Source organism: Loxodonta africana, chromosome 13 (assembly GCF_030014295.1).
Source record: "Loxodonta africana isolate mLoxAfr1 chromosome 13, mLoxAfr1.hap2, whole genome shotgun sequence".
In the NCBI taxonomy this organism is placed as follows: domain Eukaryota; kingdom Metazoa; phylum Chordata; class Mammalia; order Proboscidea; family Elephantidae; genus Loxodonta; species Loxodonta africana.
Genome location: NC_087354.1, coordinates 7,073,938 through 7,091,512, shown reverse-complemented (window position 1 = coordinate 7,091,512; position 17,575 = coordinate 7,073,938). Strand labels below are relative to the sequence as shown.

At 44.7% G+C, this 17,575-nt stretch overlaps 1 protein-coding gene across 7 annotated transcripts in view; it reads left to right on the top strand.

Moving 5' to 3' along the window:
• Window positions 1-17,575, top strand: part of HERC2 (HECT and RLD domain containing E3 ubiquitin protein ligase 2) — a 317,707-nt gene that overhangs the window by 165,360 nt on the left and 134,772 nt on the right. For 5 of the 7 annotated variants that reach the window (XM_064296194.1, XM_064296197.1, XM_064296193.1 and 2 more), the window contains 11 exons: window positions 2,303-2,347; window positions 4,837-5,024; window positions 6,376-6,568; window positions 8,111-8,293; window positions 10,868-11,049; window positions 11,562-11,709; window positions 11,786-11,982; window positions 12,387-12,617; window positions 14,083-14,221; window positions 15,433-15,576; window positions 17,245-17,387. In XM_064296194.1, coding sequence (XP_064152264.1) covers window positions 2,303-2,347; window positions 4,837-5,024; window positions 6,376-6,568; window positions 8,111-8,293; window positions 10,868-11,049; window positions 11,562-11,709; window positions 11,786-11,982; window positions 12,387-12,617; window positions 14,083-14,221; window positions 15,433-15,576; window positions 17,245-17,387 — 1,793 coding nt within the window. The remainder of the gene's footprint in view (window positions 1-2,302; window positions 2,348-4,836; window positions 5,025-6,375; window positions 6,569-8,110; window positions 8,294-10,867; window positions 11,050-11,561; window positions 11,710-11,785; window positions 11,983-12,386; window positions 12,618-14,082; window positions 14,222-15,432; window positions 15,577-17,244; window positions 17,388-17,575) is intronic. The other 2 variants (XM_064296196.1, XM_064296198.1) reach the window with 2 other exon arrangements.

The window sequence follows — 17,575 nt, the reverse complement described above, 5'->3', positions numbered from 1 at the left end:
AAAGCCTTTTGTTACTGAGTATGATGTTAGCTGTGGGATTTTTTTTTTTTTTATGGCCTTTATCGAAAGGAAGTTCCTCTGTATTCCTAGTTTATTGAGTGTGGGATTTTGTCAAATGCTTTTCGTCCACCTATTGAGATGATTGTGTTTTTTTCCCTGTTACTCAGTAAATGTGGTGTATTATGTTAATTGATTTTTATATGTTGAGACGCAATGTATGCTACTTTCAGTAGGCATCTGGATTCGGTTTGTTAGTAATTTGTTGAGCGTTTTTATATCAGTACATAATGGATATTGGTCTGTCGTTTGTTGTATTGAGATGTCTTTGACTTTCGGTGTCAGGGTAACGCCGACCTCATAGAATAGGTTAGGAAGTATTCTATTTTGGGAAGTTTTTTTTTTACATTTTGTAAATCTCTTTAATGTTTGGCTTCTGCATTCAGTCTGCTGGGATATGTTGTTTTGGTTGCAGTATAAGAAAAAAATCTGACCTCACACAGGTATGTAGTTGTAAGGGAAGATTATTGTAGTAGACTGACCATGATGGGTATTCTTTGATAGTACACCAAAACTCAACAGGTGTTAGTGTCTTAAAAGCTGGTCGCAGTGTAGAATGTGAAAGCACCATCGGTGGTAGTGATGCTGTAGCGTCACGTGTCAGCCATTTGAAAAATGTTGGTTTACTGCATTACGCAGCTCTTGCAAACACTGACAGATTTCGTTACACAACCTCAGAGCGTCACATTCATTAGCACCACCATCGATCTTATCAGAAGGGTCTTCATGTATTGGGTAGCTTTCAGCTCATGGTGGGGGATGTGAGTTTTCCACAATTAAAGTGTGAATTTTATCAACAAAGCAAATACTATCAGTTTTCTTTCTTGGTTCGGTTTTGAAAAAATGTCTGCAGGTACCCAGCTCTGTCCTTGCACAGAAAAGGGGATAGTTCAGGTCACAGTTCAACAATTGATTGAGCACTTTTCCTGGAGAGAGCCATTAAGAAAAGCCACCTGCCTTTGAGCTGACCTCGACTCAAGGCAGCCCCACGTGTGTCGTGGTAGAGCAGCGCTCCAGAACATTTTAAGTGGCCACCTGCCTTCGAGCTGACCTCGACTCAAGGCAGCCCCACGTGTGTCGTGGTAGAGCAGCGCTCCAGAACGTTTTCAGTGGCCACCTGCCTTCGAGCTGACCTCGACTCAAGGCAGCCCCACGTGTGTCGTGGTAGAGCAGTGCTCCAGAGCGTTTTCAACGGCGGATTTTTCAGAAGTAGGTCACCAGGCCTTTCTACCAAGGCATCTCTGGGTGTACTTGAACCTCCAACCTTCCTGTTAGCAGCCAAGCATGTTAACCATTTGCACCACTCAGGAATTCCTAAGAGAGGTTAGTGGTCTGTGTGGGAAGCATTTTTTAAAATATTGGTGTTAATTCTTCTTTGAATGTTGGATAAAATTCACCAGTGAAAGCAATCTGGCCCTGGACTGTTTTTTTTTTTTTTGAAGATTTTTGATGACTAATTCAATCTCTGTGCTTGATATAGTCTATTCAAATATTTTATTTCTTCTTTGAGGAGTTTTTGTGGTTTGTGTATTTCTAGGAATTTGTTCATTTCACCTAGGTTATCTAATTTGCTGACAGTACGACGGTTATTCATAGTATTCTATTAAAATCCTTTTGATTTCTGTAGGTCAGTGGTAATGTACCCACTTTCATTTCTGATTTTAATTATTCGTGTCTTTTTCTTTGTCAGTCTAGCTAAAAGTTTGTCAATTTTTTTGATACTTGCAAAGAGCTAAGTTTTGGTTTGTTGATTTTTCTCTATTTTTATTTATTTATTTTATCTTTGCTCTAATCTTTATTATTTCCTTCCTGTTGCTTACATTGGGTTTCCTTATTCCTTAAGGCATAAGTTAGATTACTGATTTGAGATCTTTCTTCTTTTTGTAATGTAGGCATTTACTGCCACAGATGTTTCTCTGAGCACTGCTTTCACTGCGTCCGTTAGGGTTTGGTGTGTTGTGTTCTTGTTTTCATTTGCCTCTAAGTCTTTTCTGATTTCCCTTGTAACGTCTTCAGCTCGTTAACCGTTTAATTTCAACATATTTTTGTCAAATTTGTAGCTTTCCTTCTGTTATTAATTTCTAGTTTCATTTATTGTGGTATGAGAAGATGCTTTGTATGATTTTAGTCTTTTTAAATTTATGAGAATTGCTTGGTGACCTAACACGCGTTACATCCTGAAGAATGACCCATGAGTGCCGGAAAATGGGGTGTTGAGTTTATCGTGCTGTTTCTTCTTCAACAGAAAAGCCGAGATGCTGCAAGGCCAGAGAGCCGTATTCCAAGCCAAGTGAGGAGCAAGGCTTTTGAAACCCTGTTTTATCTTGTTTTTTCAAAGAGTCCAAATTGACCTATTCGTAAATACGCATCAGGATAGAAAACAACCATCCTCTAAGGGTTAGATGTCTCATTTCTTAAGATCTCATTGGCAACTAAAAATTAGTTTTTAAAATTCCACAAGTGTATCTTGATTTTTTTTTTTCTTGATTTAGAGATTGCCTCTCTTTTTATGTTGCTTTTCCTTTTTCAGAGACTCTAGTAGGCAAAACTCAGAGTGCACATCTTTGAGTAATGGGGACTTACTCTGTTTCCAGTACTTACACTTTAAATACTAACTGGCCCACTGGTGGCAAAAAGCAAGAGAGTTATGTCTCAGTGATACCTCCCTATCTATCTGTCTGTCTGTCTAACTCTCTATTTAATCAGTCTATGTCACTGACACACACACACACACACACAGAGTGAAACCTGTGGGAGCTGGAACTTGAAGGGACTGCGTTGTGTTTCCGGGTCTCCCAAGTTTTCCACCTTTGACAGGGCGTGCTGTTACCATTTTTCTGTCACTCAGTTTAGTGAAAGACATTTGCATTTTCCATCTCTGACAGGTTTCCACCTTACACAGGTTTCAGTTTTTGCAGGTTTTACTGTATCTGTTTCTGTGAAGATTTCAGCCTTGAAAACCCTGTCAGGCAGTTGTACTCTGTCCTGTAGGGTTGCTATGAATTGGAATTGACTTAATGACAGTGGTTTTTTTTTTTTTTTAATGTGTGTATGTGTGTATAAACCAAGCCCATTGCCATTGAGTTGATTCTGACTCAAAGCGACCCTATAGGACAGAGTAGAACTGCCTGATTGGGTTTTCGAGGCTGTAATCTTTACGGAAGCAGACTGCCATATATATCTTTCTCTCACCGAGTGCCTGGTGGGTTTGAGCCGCCCAGGTTTCAGTTAGCAGCCAGGCACTCCCAGTGTGCCCCTGAGCTTCCTATGTATATGGTAGCGTGGGGCAGTTCCGCTCTGTCCTCTTGGGTCACTATGAGTCAGACTCAGTGCGAACGGGTTTGGTTTTGGTTTTTATTTGTGCAGCATTCTGTGATCAGGATGGTCTCTACCATTTATGAAATTATAAGCATATGATGTTTTATATCAGTTTTATCCATACATCAGATGTAATATCCACAAAGCCGCTTTTTTAAAAAACTGCCACTTTTTTTCCTAATTGCACATTTATTCAGCTTCCTGTCAGTATATCAGCATTCTCAGAGTTCACGTGACAGCTTCTGGGGAAGACCGTGGCTGGAATGCTTGTGGGGGTGGGGGGCAGTGGCTCAGCTCAAGAATGGCTGGAATGTTTCTCCCTTTTTTTTCCCTTATGATTTACCTAAAAGTTTGCTTCAGCCCTGGAAATTGATTAGCCTTTTTTTATTCCCACATGAAGAAGACAGTAACACAAATTTGTAACCCTTTTGGCCCATCTGAGCCCACCTTTGGGGAGGTTTGGGCCCCTTTCTTCCCACCTAGAGGAGAGAACAAAAACCAAAGACGTCACTCAGCTGTACTTTTCCCTGCTCTCTTTGGTCCTATACTCCTCTTTAGCTAGCATGGCCTAAAGCAGCCAGAGCTTTCAGCAAGCCGAATCCTGGGGTTTGATTTCTCATTTTCAAATCCATTGGCAAATTTTGCCTCTTAGAGCTGACAGCAGCTTAGCTGCTCTTCTATGTTCTAGATGTTTCCTTAGCTATCCAGGAACCAAATATTTGTCACACCCTACCCCTTCAGCCTTCCTTTTTCCTAACAGTGCTGTTGCCTATTTCAGTGAGTTAGGGTTGTTCAGGTGAGTTCTGTTGCTCCCACAACTGTGTCAGGAGTCCTCCAAGGCCACCCAGGTTCTGTGACTGCCTAGGAGGCTCACATATAGGATACAAAGCAAAACCAGCAAAGGTGCGTGAAGTTGGGGGGAACTAGGTACAAGCTTTCAAGGGCCCTCTCCCAGTGGAGTCACTCAGGAGGTGCAAGGAGTTGTGATAACACGTGTGAAATGTTATCTTCCAGGGAAGCTCATCAGAGGCTCATCTCCCAGGGTTTTTTTGGGGGCTGGTCATGCAGGCACCCTCTATCTGGCACGTACCAAGGCTGCACAGTACCATAATTAGATTTTGTTTATTTCGTATTGTTAGACTTTTAGGCGGTTATCTTGTTTTTCTGTTATTAAAAACCTGCCTGTCTTTCTAACAATAATTACGAGTATTTTTAGATAACTCCCAGAAATAGAATAAATAGCTTTTCTGAATACATCTGTATCTGATTTGTATTTTGTCTTTCCCTTTCCTTTTTTTTAATCCTAGATCTAATCAATAATTTTATAAATAAAAGATACGCTTGGGATTCTTTACCATTACCTTCATTAGTACCTGTTGATTGTGTGTGTGTGTGTATGTTTTAAGATTAGGAAATTATGGTAACTTTTTGGCTCACCTGTTGTTTTTGATGCTTTGATAGGGCCTAGTTCTGACAATGTAGAAGAAGATATGAATGCTTTTGCCCGAGGAGCCTCCGCCACCGTTCTGGAAGAAACAAGAAAGGAGACAACTCCCGTGCAGCTTCCGGTGTCAGGCCCCGAGCTGGCAGCTATGATGAAGATCGGAACCAGGGTCATGAGAGGTGTGGACTGGAAGTGGGGAGATCAGGTACGCAGAGATTTCTTTAACACACTAGTCACACATTCTGATAGTGGGAAAAATGAGAATAAACCCTGCCTTAACTCAGGACACAGGCAATTGGTAGATGACAGAGCTGGTGACTTCTAAGTAGAGAGGAACGCAGCTACTCTGGGGCACTGACGGGAGAACCTTAATTGCAGAAGTGGTGGCCCTTTTCAGAAAGCTCACTGGCATTTGGCTGACCTGATGTGTAACCCGAGTAAGAGTGAAGGGCGAGCACGAGAGGGAAAAAACCTCTTTCTGAATGATAGTTTCCTGAGAGCTCTGGAACAGAAGACGGCTATCAGGGGCTAAGAGCGCAGCATTGCAGGTGTGTGCAGCGCGTCTGCTGGTGGCCGGGCAGCCAGTTTTCCACCCCCTTGTAGATGACCCTTCCAGACCTCTGTCAGACCCTCCCAGCTGGAGGAAGAAGATCCTGTGCTCATGTGTGGCTGGTGTCTGTGTTTTTCTGAAGTGGTAGCATGCCTGTCAGGCCTAGGTTTCCCAACTGCACTTTTAAGCACGAGCATCTCCAGTATGAGAATTGAAAGTGTCCTGCCACCAGCAGCGGCATCTCAAGAACAGGTGTCTCTCATAGAAATGAGAGGCAGAGGTTTGGCTCTGAGTTCTAGAGGGAGAACGGAAGAGTGGGAGCGTGGAGATGCTGGTGCTTGTGTCAGGTTGTAAATCCCTTGCAGCACTCTGCGGGGTGTTGAGGACCACAGGAAAGACTACTGCAGCCACACTGCACAGTGCCATCTCTGCATTTGCTTAGAGAGGGTTCTATTTGAGATGGTCCTTTTTTCTCTGGCTTCTTTGGTAAAATGCTGAGGGGGGGCAAAGATTGTGAGTTCCCGAGTGGTGCAACAGTTAAGTGCTCAACTGCTAGCCGAAAAAATGGTTGTTTGAACCCACCCGGTAGTGACTTGGAAGACAGTGACCTGCTTCTAAAAGGTCACAACCTTTAAAACCCTATGGAGCACTGTTCTACTCTGATAAACACGGAATCACCATGAGTCAGAATCAACTCGATGGCAACTAACAGCAAAGCAAAGATTTTATCCCTTTTTAAAGTAGAAGAGTAAGTACTTCAGAAGGGGGGAACAGAGCATGAGCAGGTTATTTCACGGCATTTAATTTGAAGTGACGACCCTAGTTATATATTTTGCGGTAAGCTTGGAGTTAGTCATGTTAACAGGAAGTCTGCGCAGTGCCATGATCCCCTTTCCAGGGAGAGTGGCCAGCTCAAGACCTCAGTGATTAGTCTCTTGATGGAGACTCTGGAGTAGGCTGGGCAGTGGACCCACTCTCTGCATGATGTTTGTTTTGGCTTTCTCAGGACGGACCTCCTCCTGGCCTGGGCCGTGTGATTGGTGAGTTGGGAGAGGATGGCTGGATAAGGGTCCAGTGGGACACGGGCAGCACCAACTCGTACAGAATGGGGAAGGAAGGAAAGTATGACCTCAAGTTGGCGGAGCTGCCAGCTTCTGCACAGCCCTCGGCAGAGGATTTGGACACCGAGGATGACTCCGGTGGGTGACTCAAGATGGCCTAGGCACATTGTTTCCAAATGCTGGCGATCTGTTGTTTTCACCTGGGATGGTAAAGAAGTACATCAGAGCTCCCCTGCAGACTCTGATTTTGTAGGTTGGGGTCTGTCTTTGATCTGCACCTTGAAACAAGATTCCAGGTGGCTGAGATGCATGTGTACAAACTGGCTCTGGAAAGCAGGGGTGTAACTGCAACTGACCTTTGCCACCTCTTCCCTGACCTCCCCACTGAGAGTGCTCTGGTAAGGCCAGGTGATGGAGATTTGTGCTTCCATTCTCTGCACGGCGTGCAGCTGCCTAGGACCCTGAGTCTACGGTAGTGAGTGGCACCTGCCGAAGCTGGCATCGCACAGTGAATGTTTGTTCATCAGCGTCCTTCTTTACGCATACTAGCCCCAGCAGGCTAGTCCCCCTTTCTTACCCTTTCATCATTCCTCCATTGTCCTAGACTCAGAAGGCCTCAGAGAGTATGAATTAGTCAATACTGAATTGATTCAGTGAAAGTAGAGCTGAGAATTTGTGGGTAACCCAGGAAAGGACATCAGATGAGGAAGGAAGTCCTCATGACCTTAGCCCGGGGATGAAGCACGTCAGGCTGGGCTCCCTGTGGCTGTCTGGAAGGCCGTGCTGGTTCCTGGCACACAGGTTTGGGTGTGTATACAGCACGCCGAGCTCCAGATGGAATCTTTTTTCTCCTGGGATGAGCCCCTTTGCATAAGAGATGGTATTGAGGGTGGAGAAGCATTGGACTCCACCTACGGTGTGTGAGTTTCGAAGGGTTGGCTCAGGTGCTTTGTGCGCCATTCTTCTGGGAATTGTGGCCTCTCGTGTATAAACGGTGGTTATGTATAAGCGGGGGTAATGCTCGCCTTGTAGATTTATGAGGAGAACGTGTGTAGAGTCATGCATCTTTGAATAGCATCTGGCGTGGTCTTTATCATCATTGTGTCTAGCCTCGCAATGTACAGCATCAACCAGTTGTCGCCATCCTTCCTTCTCCTCTCTTGCGAGGGGGAGTGCAGATCTGGCATTCTGATTTGGAACTAGACTCACAGTGAAATTTGGAGCCTTGCAGGGGTGATCGTTAGAAAGTGGGGCCTCTGTTGCCATGTGTCTTCACATCCAAGAGCCAGCAGGATTTGGCTGTGAGATGCTGGGCCCTCACTTCCATCAGTGTGATGTGTTCTGACCTCACCCAGGCCACTAGTGAGTTCACCTGAAACCAACTTTTGACATTTGATTTTTCTAATCATATAGGTTGTCTTTCTTAAGAAATGAGTCCCTGAAATCATTTAAGTGCTGAGACTGTTTTAAAAACTTTTAACATTATTTACAAGGAAGGTGGAATGGGAATGAATAGATGAGGGTTTTGTTCTCTTAGACACTAGTGTTGTAAAGATGTGTCTCCTGCTCCAGAGAAATAATAGAGCAAAGAATGCGATGTGAAGTTCATTAAAGTACATATGAGGCTGCGGTCCAGTTTTATTGCAAAGTATAGTTTTTTATTGTCATTTTTTTTTTTAGAAGCTGAACAAATTGAAAGGAACATTCATCCCACTTCAGTGATGCTTACAAGTACTATTAATTTACTACAAACGCTTTGTCTCTCTGCTGGAGTGCATGCTGAAGTCATGCAGAGCGAGGCCACTAAGACTCTGTGTGGACTGCTTCGCATGCTAGTGGAGAGTGGGACCACAGACAAGACAGGCATGTAATCAGGCCTTGTGGGCCGAAAAGTCAGTCCTTGGGAACTACAATTTTGTTGTGTGAATGTGTCTGTGTGAGGGGTCAGTATGTGACTGATGCCTGAATACATGTGTTTGAGTGTGAGTGCGTGTCAGGACGAGAGTGTGTGTGCACCTGTGAGTATGCCAGTGTACTGAATGTCAGTGTGAGTGCGTGTGAGCACGTGAGTGCGTGTGTGCACCTGTGAGTGTGCCAGTGTACTGAATGTCGGAGTGTGAGTGCGTGTGTGCACCTGTGAGTGTGCCAGTGTACTGAATGTTGGAGTGTGAGTGTGTGTGTGCACCTGTGAGTGTGCCAGTGTACTGAATGTCAGTGTGAGTGCATGTGTGCACCTGTGAGTGTGCCAGTGTACTGAATGTCAGAGTGTGAGTGCATGTGTGCACCTGTGAGTGTACCAGTATACTGAATGTCAGTGTGAGTGCGTGTGTGCACCTGTGAGTGTGCCAGTGTACTGAATGTCTGAGTGCGTGTGAGCAGCTGTGAGTATGCCAGTGTACTGAATGTCAGTGTGAGTGCGTGTGAGCACGTGAGTGCGTGTGTGCACCTGTGAGTGTGCCAGTGTACTGAATGTCAGTGTGAGTGCGTGTGTGCACCTGTGAGTGTGCCAGTGTACTGAATGTCAGTGTGAGTGCGTGTGTGCACCTGTGAGTGTGCCAGTGTACTGAATGTCAGTGTGAGTGCGTGTGAGCACATGAGTGCGTGTGTGCACCTGTGAGTGTGCCAGTGTACTGAATGTCGGAGTGTGAGTGCGTGTGTGCACCTGTGAGTGTGCCAGTGTACTGAATGTCAGTGTGAGTGCGTGTGAGCACCTGTGAGTATGCCAGTGTACTGAATGTCAGTGTGAGTGTGTGTGAGCACGTGAGTGCGTGTGTGCACCTGTGAGTGTGCCAGTGTACTGAATGTCAGTGTGAGTGCGTGTGAGCATGTGTGTGTGTACCTGACAGTGTGCCAGTGTACTGAATGTCAGTGTGAGTGTGTGTGAGCACGTGTGTGTGCACCTGAGTGTGCCAGTGTACTCAGTGAATGTGAGTGCATGTGAACACGAGTGTGTGCACCTGCGAGTATGCCAGTGTACTGAATGAGTGTGAGCACGTGTGTGTGCACCTGTGAGTATGCCAGTGTACTGAATGTCAGTGTGAGTGCGTGTGAGCACGTGTGTGTGCACCTGTGTGCCAGTGTATTGTCAGTGAGTGTGAGTGCATGTGAGCACGAGTGTGTGTGCACCTGCGAGTATGCCAGTGTACTGAATGTCCGAGTGTGAGCACGTGTGAGCACGTGAGTGTGTGTGTACCTGAGAGTGTGCCAGTGTACTGATGTCACTGTGTTAGTGCGTGTTGGAGTGAGGAGTGTTTGTATGTGAGTCAGTGTGTGTGTGCATGACTGTGAGTGATTATGTGAATCTGTTAGTGTGTATGGATATAAGTAGTGGGTATGTGTGATTGTGTGTGATGGAGTGTGTGTGTTTGTACATGAGCGTGTGTCTTGTGCTGAAAAGGGTGGGAATCACTGTAATCCTTGCGAGCAGGAGGGGAGAGTGAAGGAATGTGAGGCAGGTGAGCTGGTCACTCAGGCCTGGGAAGAGTCCCTCAGGAGGGTCCAGGGAAGGAGTCATGTGATGAGATCCCAGCTTCAGAGCCCCAGACCTCAGCTAAAGGGAGAGGCGACCACGAGTAGAAGTTGGGAAGCCAAGGGAAGCAAAGATGGTCTTTTGGTGTTTCGCAGCTGTGTCTGAATCACGTAATCAGTTCAGTGACAACCACTTATTCTGTTAATGCAGACATTTTAAACTTGTTTTGGAAATTTATGGTACACATTAAATGTAGATGAGATCATAGGGAATATTTAAAACACATGAAGTTTTTAATAGATGTACTCAGAAATAACTATTGTTGGAATTATAAATCTTTTTCTTATTGCCTAGAGATGTTCCAAACGAAACCAAACCAACTGTCACCGAGTCAATTCTGACTCCTATCAACCCTATCAACCAAAAGGTTGGCAGTTCAACTCCACCAGGCGTTCCTTGGAATCTCTTTGGGGCAGTTCTACTCTGCCCTGTAGGGTCGCTATGAGTCAAAATCGACTCGATGACAACGGGTGTTTTTTTTTTTTTTTTTTATCAACCTTATAGGATAGAGTAGAACTGCCCCACAGGATCTCCAAGGCTGTTAGTCTTTACAGAAGCAGACTCCCACGTCTCTCTCTCAAGGAGTGGCTGGCATGTCTGAGCTGCCAGCCTTTCGGTTAGCAGCCCAACGCTTTAACCGTTGCACCGCCAAGACTCCTTTCTAGAGATTTTCAATTCAGTAGATGGAATTCGTGTAGTACTTTAAAGGTATTTAAAAGGCTTGAAGATGTTCATTGAGCCAACTTGAAACTCTCCTCTCATTCTTCTCCCTTGGAATTATTGAAATTGTAATATATTTATAAAGTAGCTTACTGTTGAAAACAAAATAGTAGGTAAAGTAAAAGTAAAGATTTTACTGTTTGTTTTTAAATATTCGGTACCAGGTGGCTTTATTTTTCTTCCCACAGCTCTGCCAAACAACCTAGTATGCCGGGAGCAGCACAGGAGCTGGTGCACGCTCGGGTTTGTGCGGAGTATTGCTCTCACGCCGCAGATGTGTGGTGCTCTCAGCTCCCCGCCCTGGATCACCCTGCTGATGCAGATTGTGGAAGGCCATGCACCTTTCACCGCTGCGTCGCTGCAGAGGCAGGTAACTGCCTCCTCTGCCTCACTAGAGCTGCTTGGAAAGAATTAATTTTTAGTTAAAGAAATGAACAGCTGTATCTGTAATGTAGCTTTTTTTTTTTTTAACCACTGATTATTCATATCATTAATCAACTTGGGCGTAATTATTTGGTTGTAAAAAAAACATTACATTTTTCACGTGATAAATTGCATGGGCCAACTGGAGTGCAGTTACCTGCCTCTGCAGCTGCACATCTGAGCAGTGGGTGGTATTTATCACTCTCCCAATGGCAAATCATGCCTCCAAAAGATCTACTTTGTGTTACTCCACTTCTGTCCCTCCCTGCGGTTCATGACTGAGTAAGGCACCTAACTGCAGCAGTGCCTGGTATTGATGCCACTTTTTGTGACCCCGTACAGTCCCCACATTACATTTTTTACGTGATGTGTGTGAGAGAAAATAAAAATGCATAACCTCTTCACCTGTCAGATAATGGTGTTTTTGAATACTTGTCATTTTAAAATGTTTTTTGTTAGATCTTAGCTGTACATTTACTGAAAGCAGTACTTCCATCGTGGGACAAGACTGAGAGGTCGAAGGACATGAAATGCCTGGTGGAAAAGTTATTTGGATTCTTGGGCAGTTTGCTTACTACGTGCTCTTCAGATGTCCCGTTACTCAGAGGTAGGGCAGCTCTCCTGCATTGTGCTATTGTGAGTGAGCAGGCTGCCGTACCACTCCTTATGTGTTTCTCTTGCAGAGTCCACTCTGAGGAGGAGGAGAGCCCGGCCGCAGGCCTCCCTGACAGCCACCCACAGCAGCACTCTAGCAGAAGAGGTGGTGGTGCTGCTCAGGACCCTGCACTCCTTGAGTCAGTGGAATGGACTCATAAACAAGTACATCAACTCTCAGCTCCACTCCATCACCTTCGGCCTGGCAGGGAAGCAGTCAGAAGGGGTAGTTCCCATGTTTTAAAATAAGTCCATTTTTCTTTATAGAATGCTAATTTAACTTTTAAGTTATCTTTTTGAATGCCATGTATTTTGCTCAAAGATGTATTTTTAAGTGTGTTTTACTGGAAATAATTATTGAAGAAGCTAATTTAAAATTTAACCAAACCCAGTGCCGCCGAGTCGATTTCGACTCATAGCGACCCTATAGGACAGAGTAGAACTGCCCCATAGAGTTTCCAGGGAGCCCCTGGCGGAATTGAAATGGTCACTGAGTTGGAATCGACTTGACGGCAGTGGATTTTGGGTTTAGTTTAAAATTTAATTGAGCCTAACTGTAAAGCACTTCTGTAAGGAGCAGGCAGCTCCACGAGTGTCCCTCTCGAGCTTGCTGTCTCCTGTGTGCTCTAGGCCCTGCTGGAGGACCGGTTCCCTAACTCCGAGAGCCCTGAAGTGGGTGGCCTCATGGCTGTGCTTGCTGTAATTGGGGGGATTGATGGCCGCCTGCGCCTTGGGGGCCAGGTCATGCATGACGAGTTTGGAGAAGGCACTGTCACTCGCATCACCCCGAAGGGCAGAATCACTGTGCAGTTCTCTGAGATGCGGGTGCGTCGCGTTTGTCCACTTAGCCAGCTCAAGGCGGTAAGTGGGTTGTGTCTTGTAGTTTGAGGTTGTAAGGTAACTTGGCTTCATGCTAGAGTTGGTTCTCTTTGAATGGTTGAGAGAACTTGACTCTTATGTATCGTTTCCCTTCTAAGAAGCTCAGAGTTTAGGAAGACCATCTCATTTCTTCCTTTGATTCTTTTGTGGTTGTATGGGAAATGGCCTGTCTTGCAGGATTTTATTGAGTTCATATGTCTTACTCTAGCCTCGAAGAAATAAATAAAAAGGGCGTTACCAACTTTAATGTCTAATTGTAGGACAGTTTAACTATTTTAAGATGCAGATTCACAAAGCTTTTTTTAATTTTTTTTTAGCTCAACTTTAAAAAACTTTTAAAAAATGATTCTTTTAAAAATTAGCTTTTGTTCATGTAGAAAATGATCCTTAATTGTGCCATGTGAGATGACTTAGGTAGTTGCTATTGTCATCTTGAACCTTTGAGTTGGGGGTACCTAAAGACAGGGAGTTACCTGATTTTGAGGTAACCTAAGTGCAATCTTAATATATACCTTTATAAAATAATGTTTTGTAATACTAGGAATGTAGACACATTGTAGAAAATTTGAAACATACAGAAAATACCCAAGACTAGCCATCACCCAGGCGTAGTTAGTGTTGGTAAGTTGGTGAAAAAAATTAATGTAAATGAATCCGTGAGCGACATCACGGTACATGGAGAAAAGACTGAAGTTGTCGAGCATTTCATTTTACTTGGATCCACAATCAACAACCATGGAAGCAGCAGTCAAGAAATCAAAAGACGCATTGCATTGGGCAAATCTGCTGCAAAGGAGCTCTTCAAAGTGTTGAAGAGCAAAGATGTCACCCTGAAGACTAAGGTGCGCCTGACCCAGGCCATGGTATTTTCAGTCACATCATATGCATGTTAAAGCTGGACAGTGAATAAGGAAGACCGAAGAAGAGTTGATGCCTTTGAGTTGTGGTGTTGGCGAAGAATATTGAATACACCATGGACTGCCAAAAGAACGAACAAATCTGTCTTAGAAGAAGTACAACCAGAATGCTCCTTAGAGGCAAGGATGGTGGGACTGCGTCTTACATACTTTGAACATGTTGTCAGGAGGGATCAGTCCCTGGAGAAGGACCTCATGCTTGGCAGAGTACAGGGTCAGTGGAAAAGAGGAAGACCCTCAACAAGGTCGATTGACACAGTGGCTGCAACAGTGAGCTCAAGCATAACAATGATTGTAAGAATGGCACAGGACTGGGCAGTGTTTTGTTCTGTTGTGCATAGGGTCGCTATGAGTCGGAACCGACTCGACGGCACCTAACAACAACAACAACATATGTCTAAGTATGCCTTAGATGTCATCTTTTAAAATTATTCTTGTCAAATATGAAAAGACCTGTAGTTATATAATTTTCAAAATAATTTATTTGTTTTATTGACAACATTTTGAAGGCTTATGTCCCTTCCCCGCAGCTCCCAGCTGTGATGTTCAGTGTGACCAACCTGCCATTCACGGAGCCCATGCTCTCTGTCTGGGCTCAGCTGGTGAACCTCGCAGGAAACAAATTAGAAAAGCACAAAATAAAGAAATCACCTAAACAGGCCTTTGCAGGTTAGTACATGATCCTTCTGATGAAACAGATGCAATCTTAAAGAGTGTTGCTTGGACAATGCTTATCATTTTATCAGATCAAGTTGATCACTGCCCAGGTCTTTGGGTTCAGACTGGCTTGCTGTCTCTGGAGTTACGGCTGGGAATGTAACATCGTGCTTGGTGATAGGAGTGTTCGTCAGGATCGCATGAGTCAGCCATCGATACCATGTTCAGAGTGACCCCCGAGAGCCCTCCCTTACTCTCCTCAGTGCTGCATTTCTTCTGAGCAGCCTGTTAAAGAGGTGCCCGTGTCCTCTTCTCTCCCCTTAACCTTCAGCCTGTGGCCCTGACCCAGGCACTATGCTTGGAGCTTTGAGTCTGGAATACTGCCCCTTGATTTTCCTCTGTCTTACCGTCACCCATGGCACACACTTGGAGGATTTCTCCTCCCTGGCCATTCTTAGACCTCGGGAATCCTTATGGGTTCACCTGTAACTTCTGGCTCATTCTGTCTACTCTTTTTGTGGGGTCTCACCCGTACCCGTGGTGGCTGCTGCGGCTTTTATGACAGTGACCACCTTCAGCTCTGACTCTCGAGTTCACCTCTCTCACTGAGCTCCAGACACATGTCTGCCTTCTGGGCATCTCTGACTAGAAGGCTTGTGTGCATGTAAACTGTAGCATGTTCAGAATTCAACTGCCCGCTCCACTAGCCAGCTGGCTCTCTTCTTGCTTCCTGTCATGGTGAATAAACCCGCAGGCCAGTTGATTAAGCCTGATCCCCAAAAGTTCCCCATCGTCACCCACTGCCTTCCCCTCAGTGCCGCTTCCATGGCTTCAGGCTGTTCCCTGCCTTGGACTCTGCTGCCCACCTTCACTTCCGGCCCTGCCTGCTGTCTGCTTTGTGGTTGGGATGGCTTCCTTTGTCTGCCCTCCTGCCCACAGTCATAAATGTGCCATTTGATCCTGTAGACTGTAGGAGATTGCCATGACTTTCATAAAAGAACTGTCTGTAGTTAGTATCTCATGAAGTCCTTTCAGAGAAGTATTGGAAGAAAAGGTGAAATTATTTTGTCTGTGACTTAGGCATCAGGTTGAAATTTCAGCAGCCAGGGAAGTGTTTGACTGAAGTCATAATAGGTAACAAGGTGCTGTGTGTCGGGAGCAGAGTGCTTTCCCCAGGCCAGACAGCAGCACGGGTAGAACTCATGGACTCCTTTCTCCTGTAGGGCAAGTGGACCTGGACCTGCTTCGATGCCAGCAGCTGAAGCTGTACATACTGAAAGCGGGTCGTGCACTGCTTTCCCATCAAGATAAACTGCGGCAAATTTTGTCCCAACCAGCTGTTCAGGAGATGGGAATTGCTCATACAGGTATCTTTGTAAAATAAGTCCTCACAGATATGTAAAAAAGGCAAAAAGTCCAATAGAAAAAAGACAAAGGACATGAATAAGCAGTTAATAAAGGGAAATATCAGTGGCTTATAAATGCGCACCCAGTAATGAGTGAGCTACAGAGTCCCCTATGAGACAGAGAAGATTGACAGTGTCTGGTGGGTAGGGATAGAGACGAGCACTCACAGGCCTTGCTGCTTGAACAGGATCCATGGGCCAGCAGCATTGATGGCACACGGGAACATGCTAGAAGTGAGGGTGCTCAGGCTGCACCCAGACCCAAAGGGTCAGCATCTGCATTGTAACAGGACCCTCAGGTGACTGGAATGCACACAAAGATCACAGCTTCAACACATTGCAGGTGGGATTAAAGTTGGTTCAGCTGTCTGGGGGCATTTGAGAAAACGTGTCAGACTTGGGCCAGCATGTTGTCGTCTTCTGGGAATTTATCACAGAAAAGGTGTGAAGATAAGTGCGTACAGATGCTTACGATAGCTTTTTGTTGGTGGTGTTTTTACCTAGAGAAACCGGACACACCTTAAGTGTTCGTTATTATATGGCGTATCCATGCAGTGGGTTACCATGGAGCCGATGAAAGCGAGAGGAGAGGGTATTGTGAATTTAATTTAATTTTAAACATGCCACTAAGTTTGAGATAAACTGATAGAAACTTCAGATTCATTCAGTATTGGATATGGTAGGGACCTTAAAGATAAATTTGTAATTATGAAAGATTAGGAAATTAAAGCCCAGAGAACCGAAAGGGCTTTTCTTTGGTCACACCAATGAGTAGCTATTGGCAGAGCAGAACCAGGGAGACTGTCCTGCACTTTTGGCATAGCGGGATATGCACACAGAGCTCTCTGCAGCAGGGTTTGATAAATACTGTGGCCGCCTGTATTTATCAGTAAGATTTTATGGGAACACAGCCACACCTATCCATTTACATTCCATCTTTGTCAGGTCGCTCTATAATGGCATAGTCACTGCGACAGAGGCTGTGTGACCTGTAAGCCTAAAATGTTTACTGTCTAGTACTTTAAAGAAAAGTTTGCTGACCCCTGGTCTGGACGGTTAGTTGAAGTTGCCACCAAGCATTAATGTACTTTGAAAGACTCGATAACGTCATGCAAATTGTGTGAAATGGGCTTAGAGTATAGTAGATATTAGAGGGACCATGGCAAACAGGAGAATCCTAAAGGCCTTATCTAAAGCTGTTCACATGAAAACAGACAAAAGAGACATCCTGACCACATGACATGCCTTTGAATTGGTGTCACTTTATGATTCCATGAACAAGAGTTAGCTAGAAATGTGATTTTGGAATGTGTCTGTAGAAGGAGCTACTGAAGCCATGAGTGGACACTAAGAAAGAGATGATACAAGAACTGGACACAGGGCAGGCATCTGGGAAGTGACTTTTGTTGGAGCTCAGAGACAGATGAACTGATAAAGGGCAGAGACCAGAAAGCGGGGACTGGGAGGCTGGTTCTTATTTGCTGCCTGAGTTTCGAAGATTTTGATGTTCAGCACTTGATTTGATAGGAGCCATATCCCGTCACCAGGGGTTAATATGCGCAATGCAATAGTAAAGAGATGTTTGAGGTTGAAGATATAATATTGTATATATTTTGTTTTTAAATTCAGATGACGGAGCAGCTGCATCTCCTGACACTGGGGACATGTCTCCTGAAGGGCCACAACCCCCTATAACCCTCTTGCAGCAGTTACTGGCATCAGCCACCCAGCCATCTCCAGTAAAGGCTATATTTGATAAACAGGAACTGGAGGTACAGTTGTGCAAGGTTGATGGCTTTTAACCCAATTTATTCAAATAGAAACATTTTTTCTAGATTTGTATTTTCTTAAGAATATATTCTGAATTTTGAATGTTACACCACAATAATTCTTAAGGCTAGTTAGACTTTAACCACACTTATGCATGATGCATAAACGTTATAATACTAGAAAGGGCTGA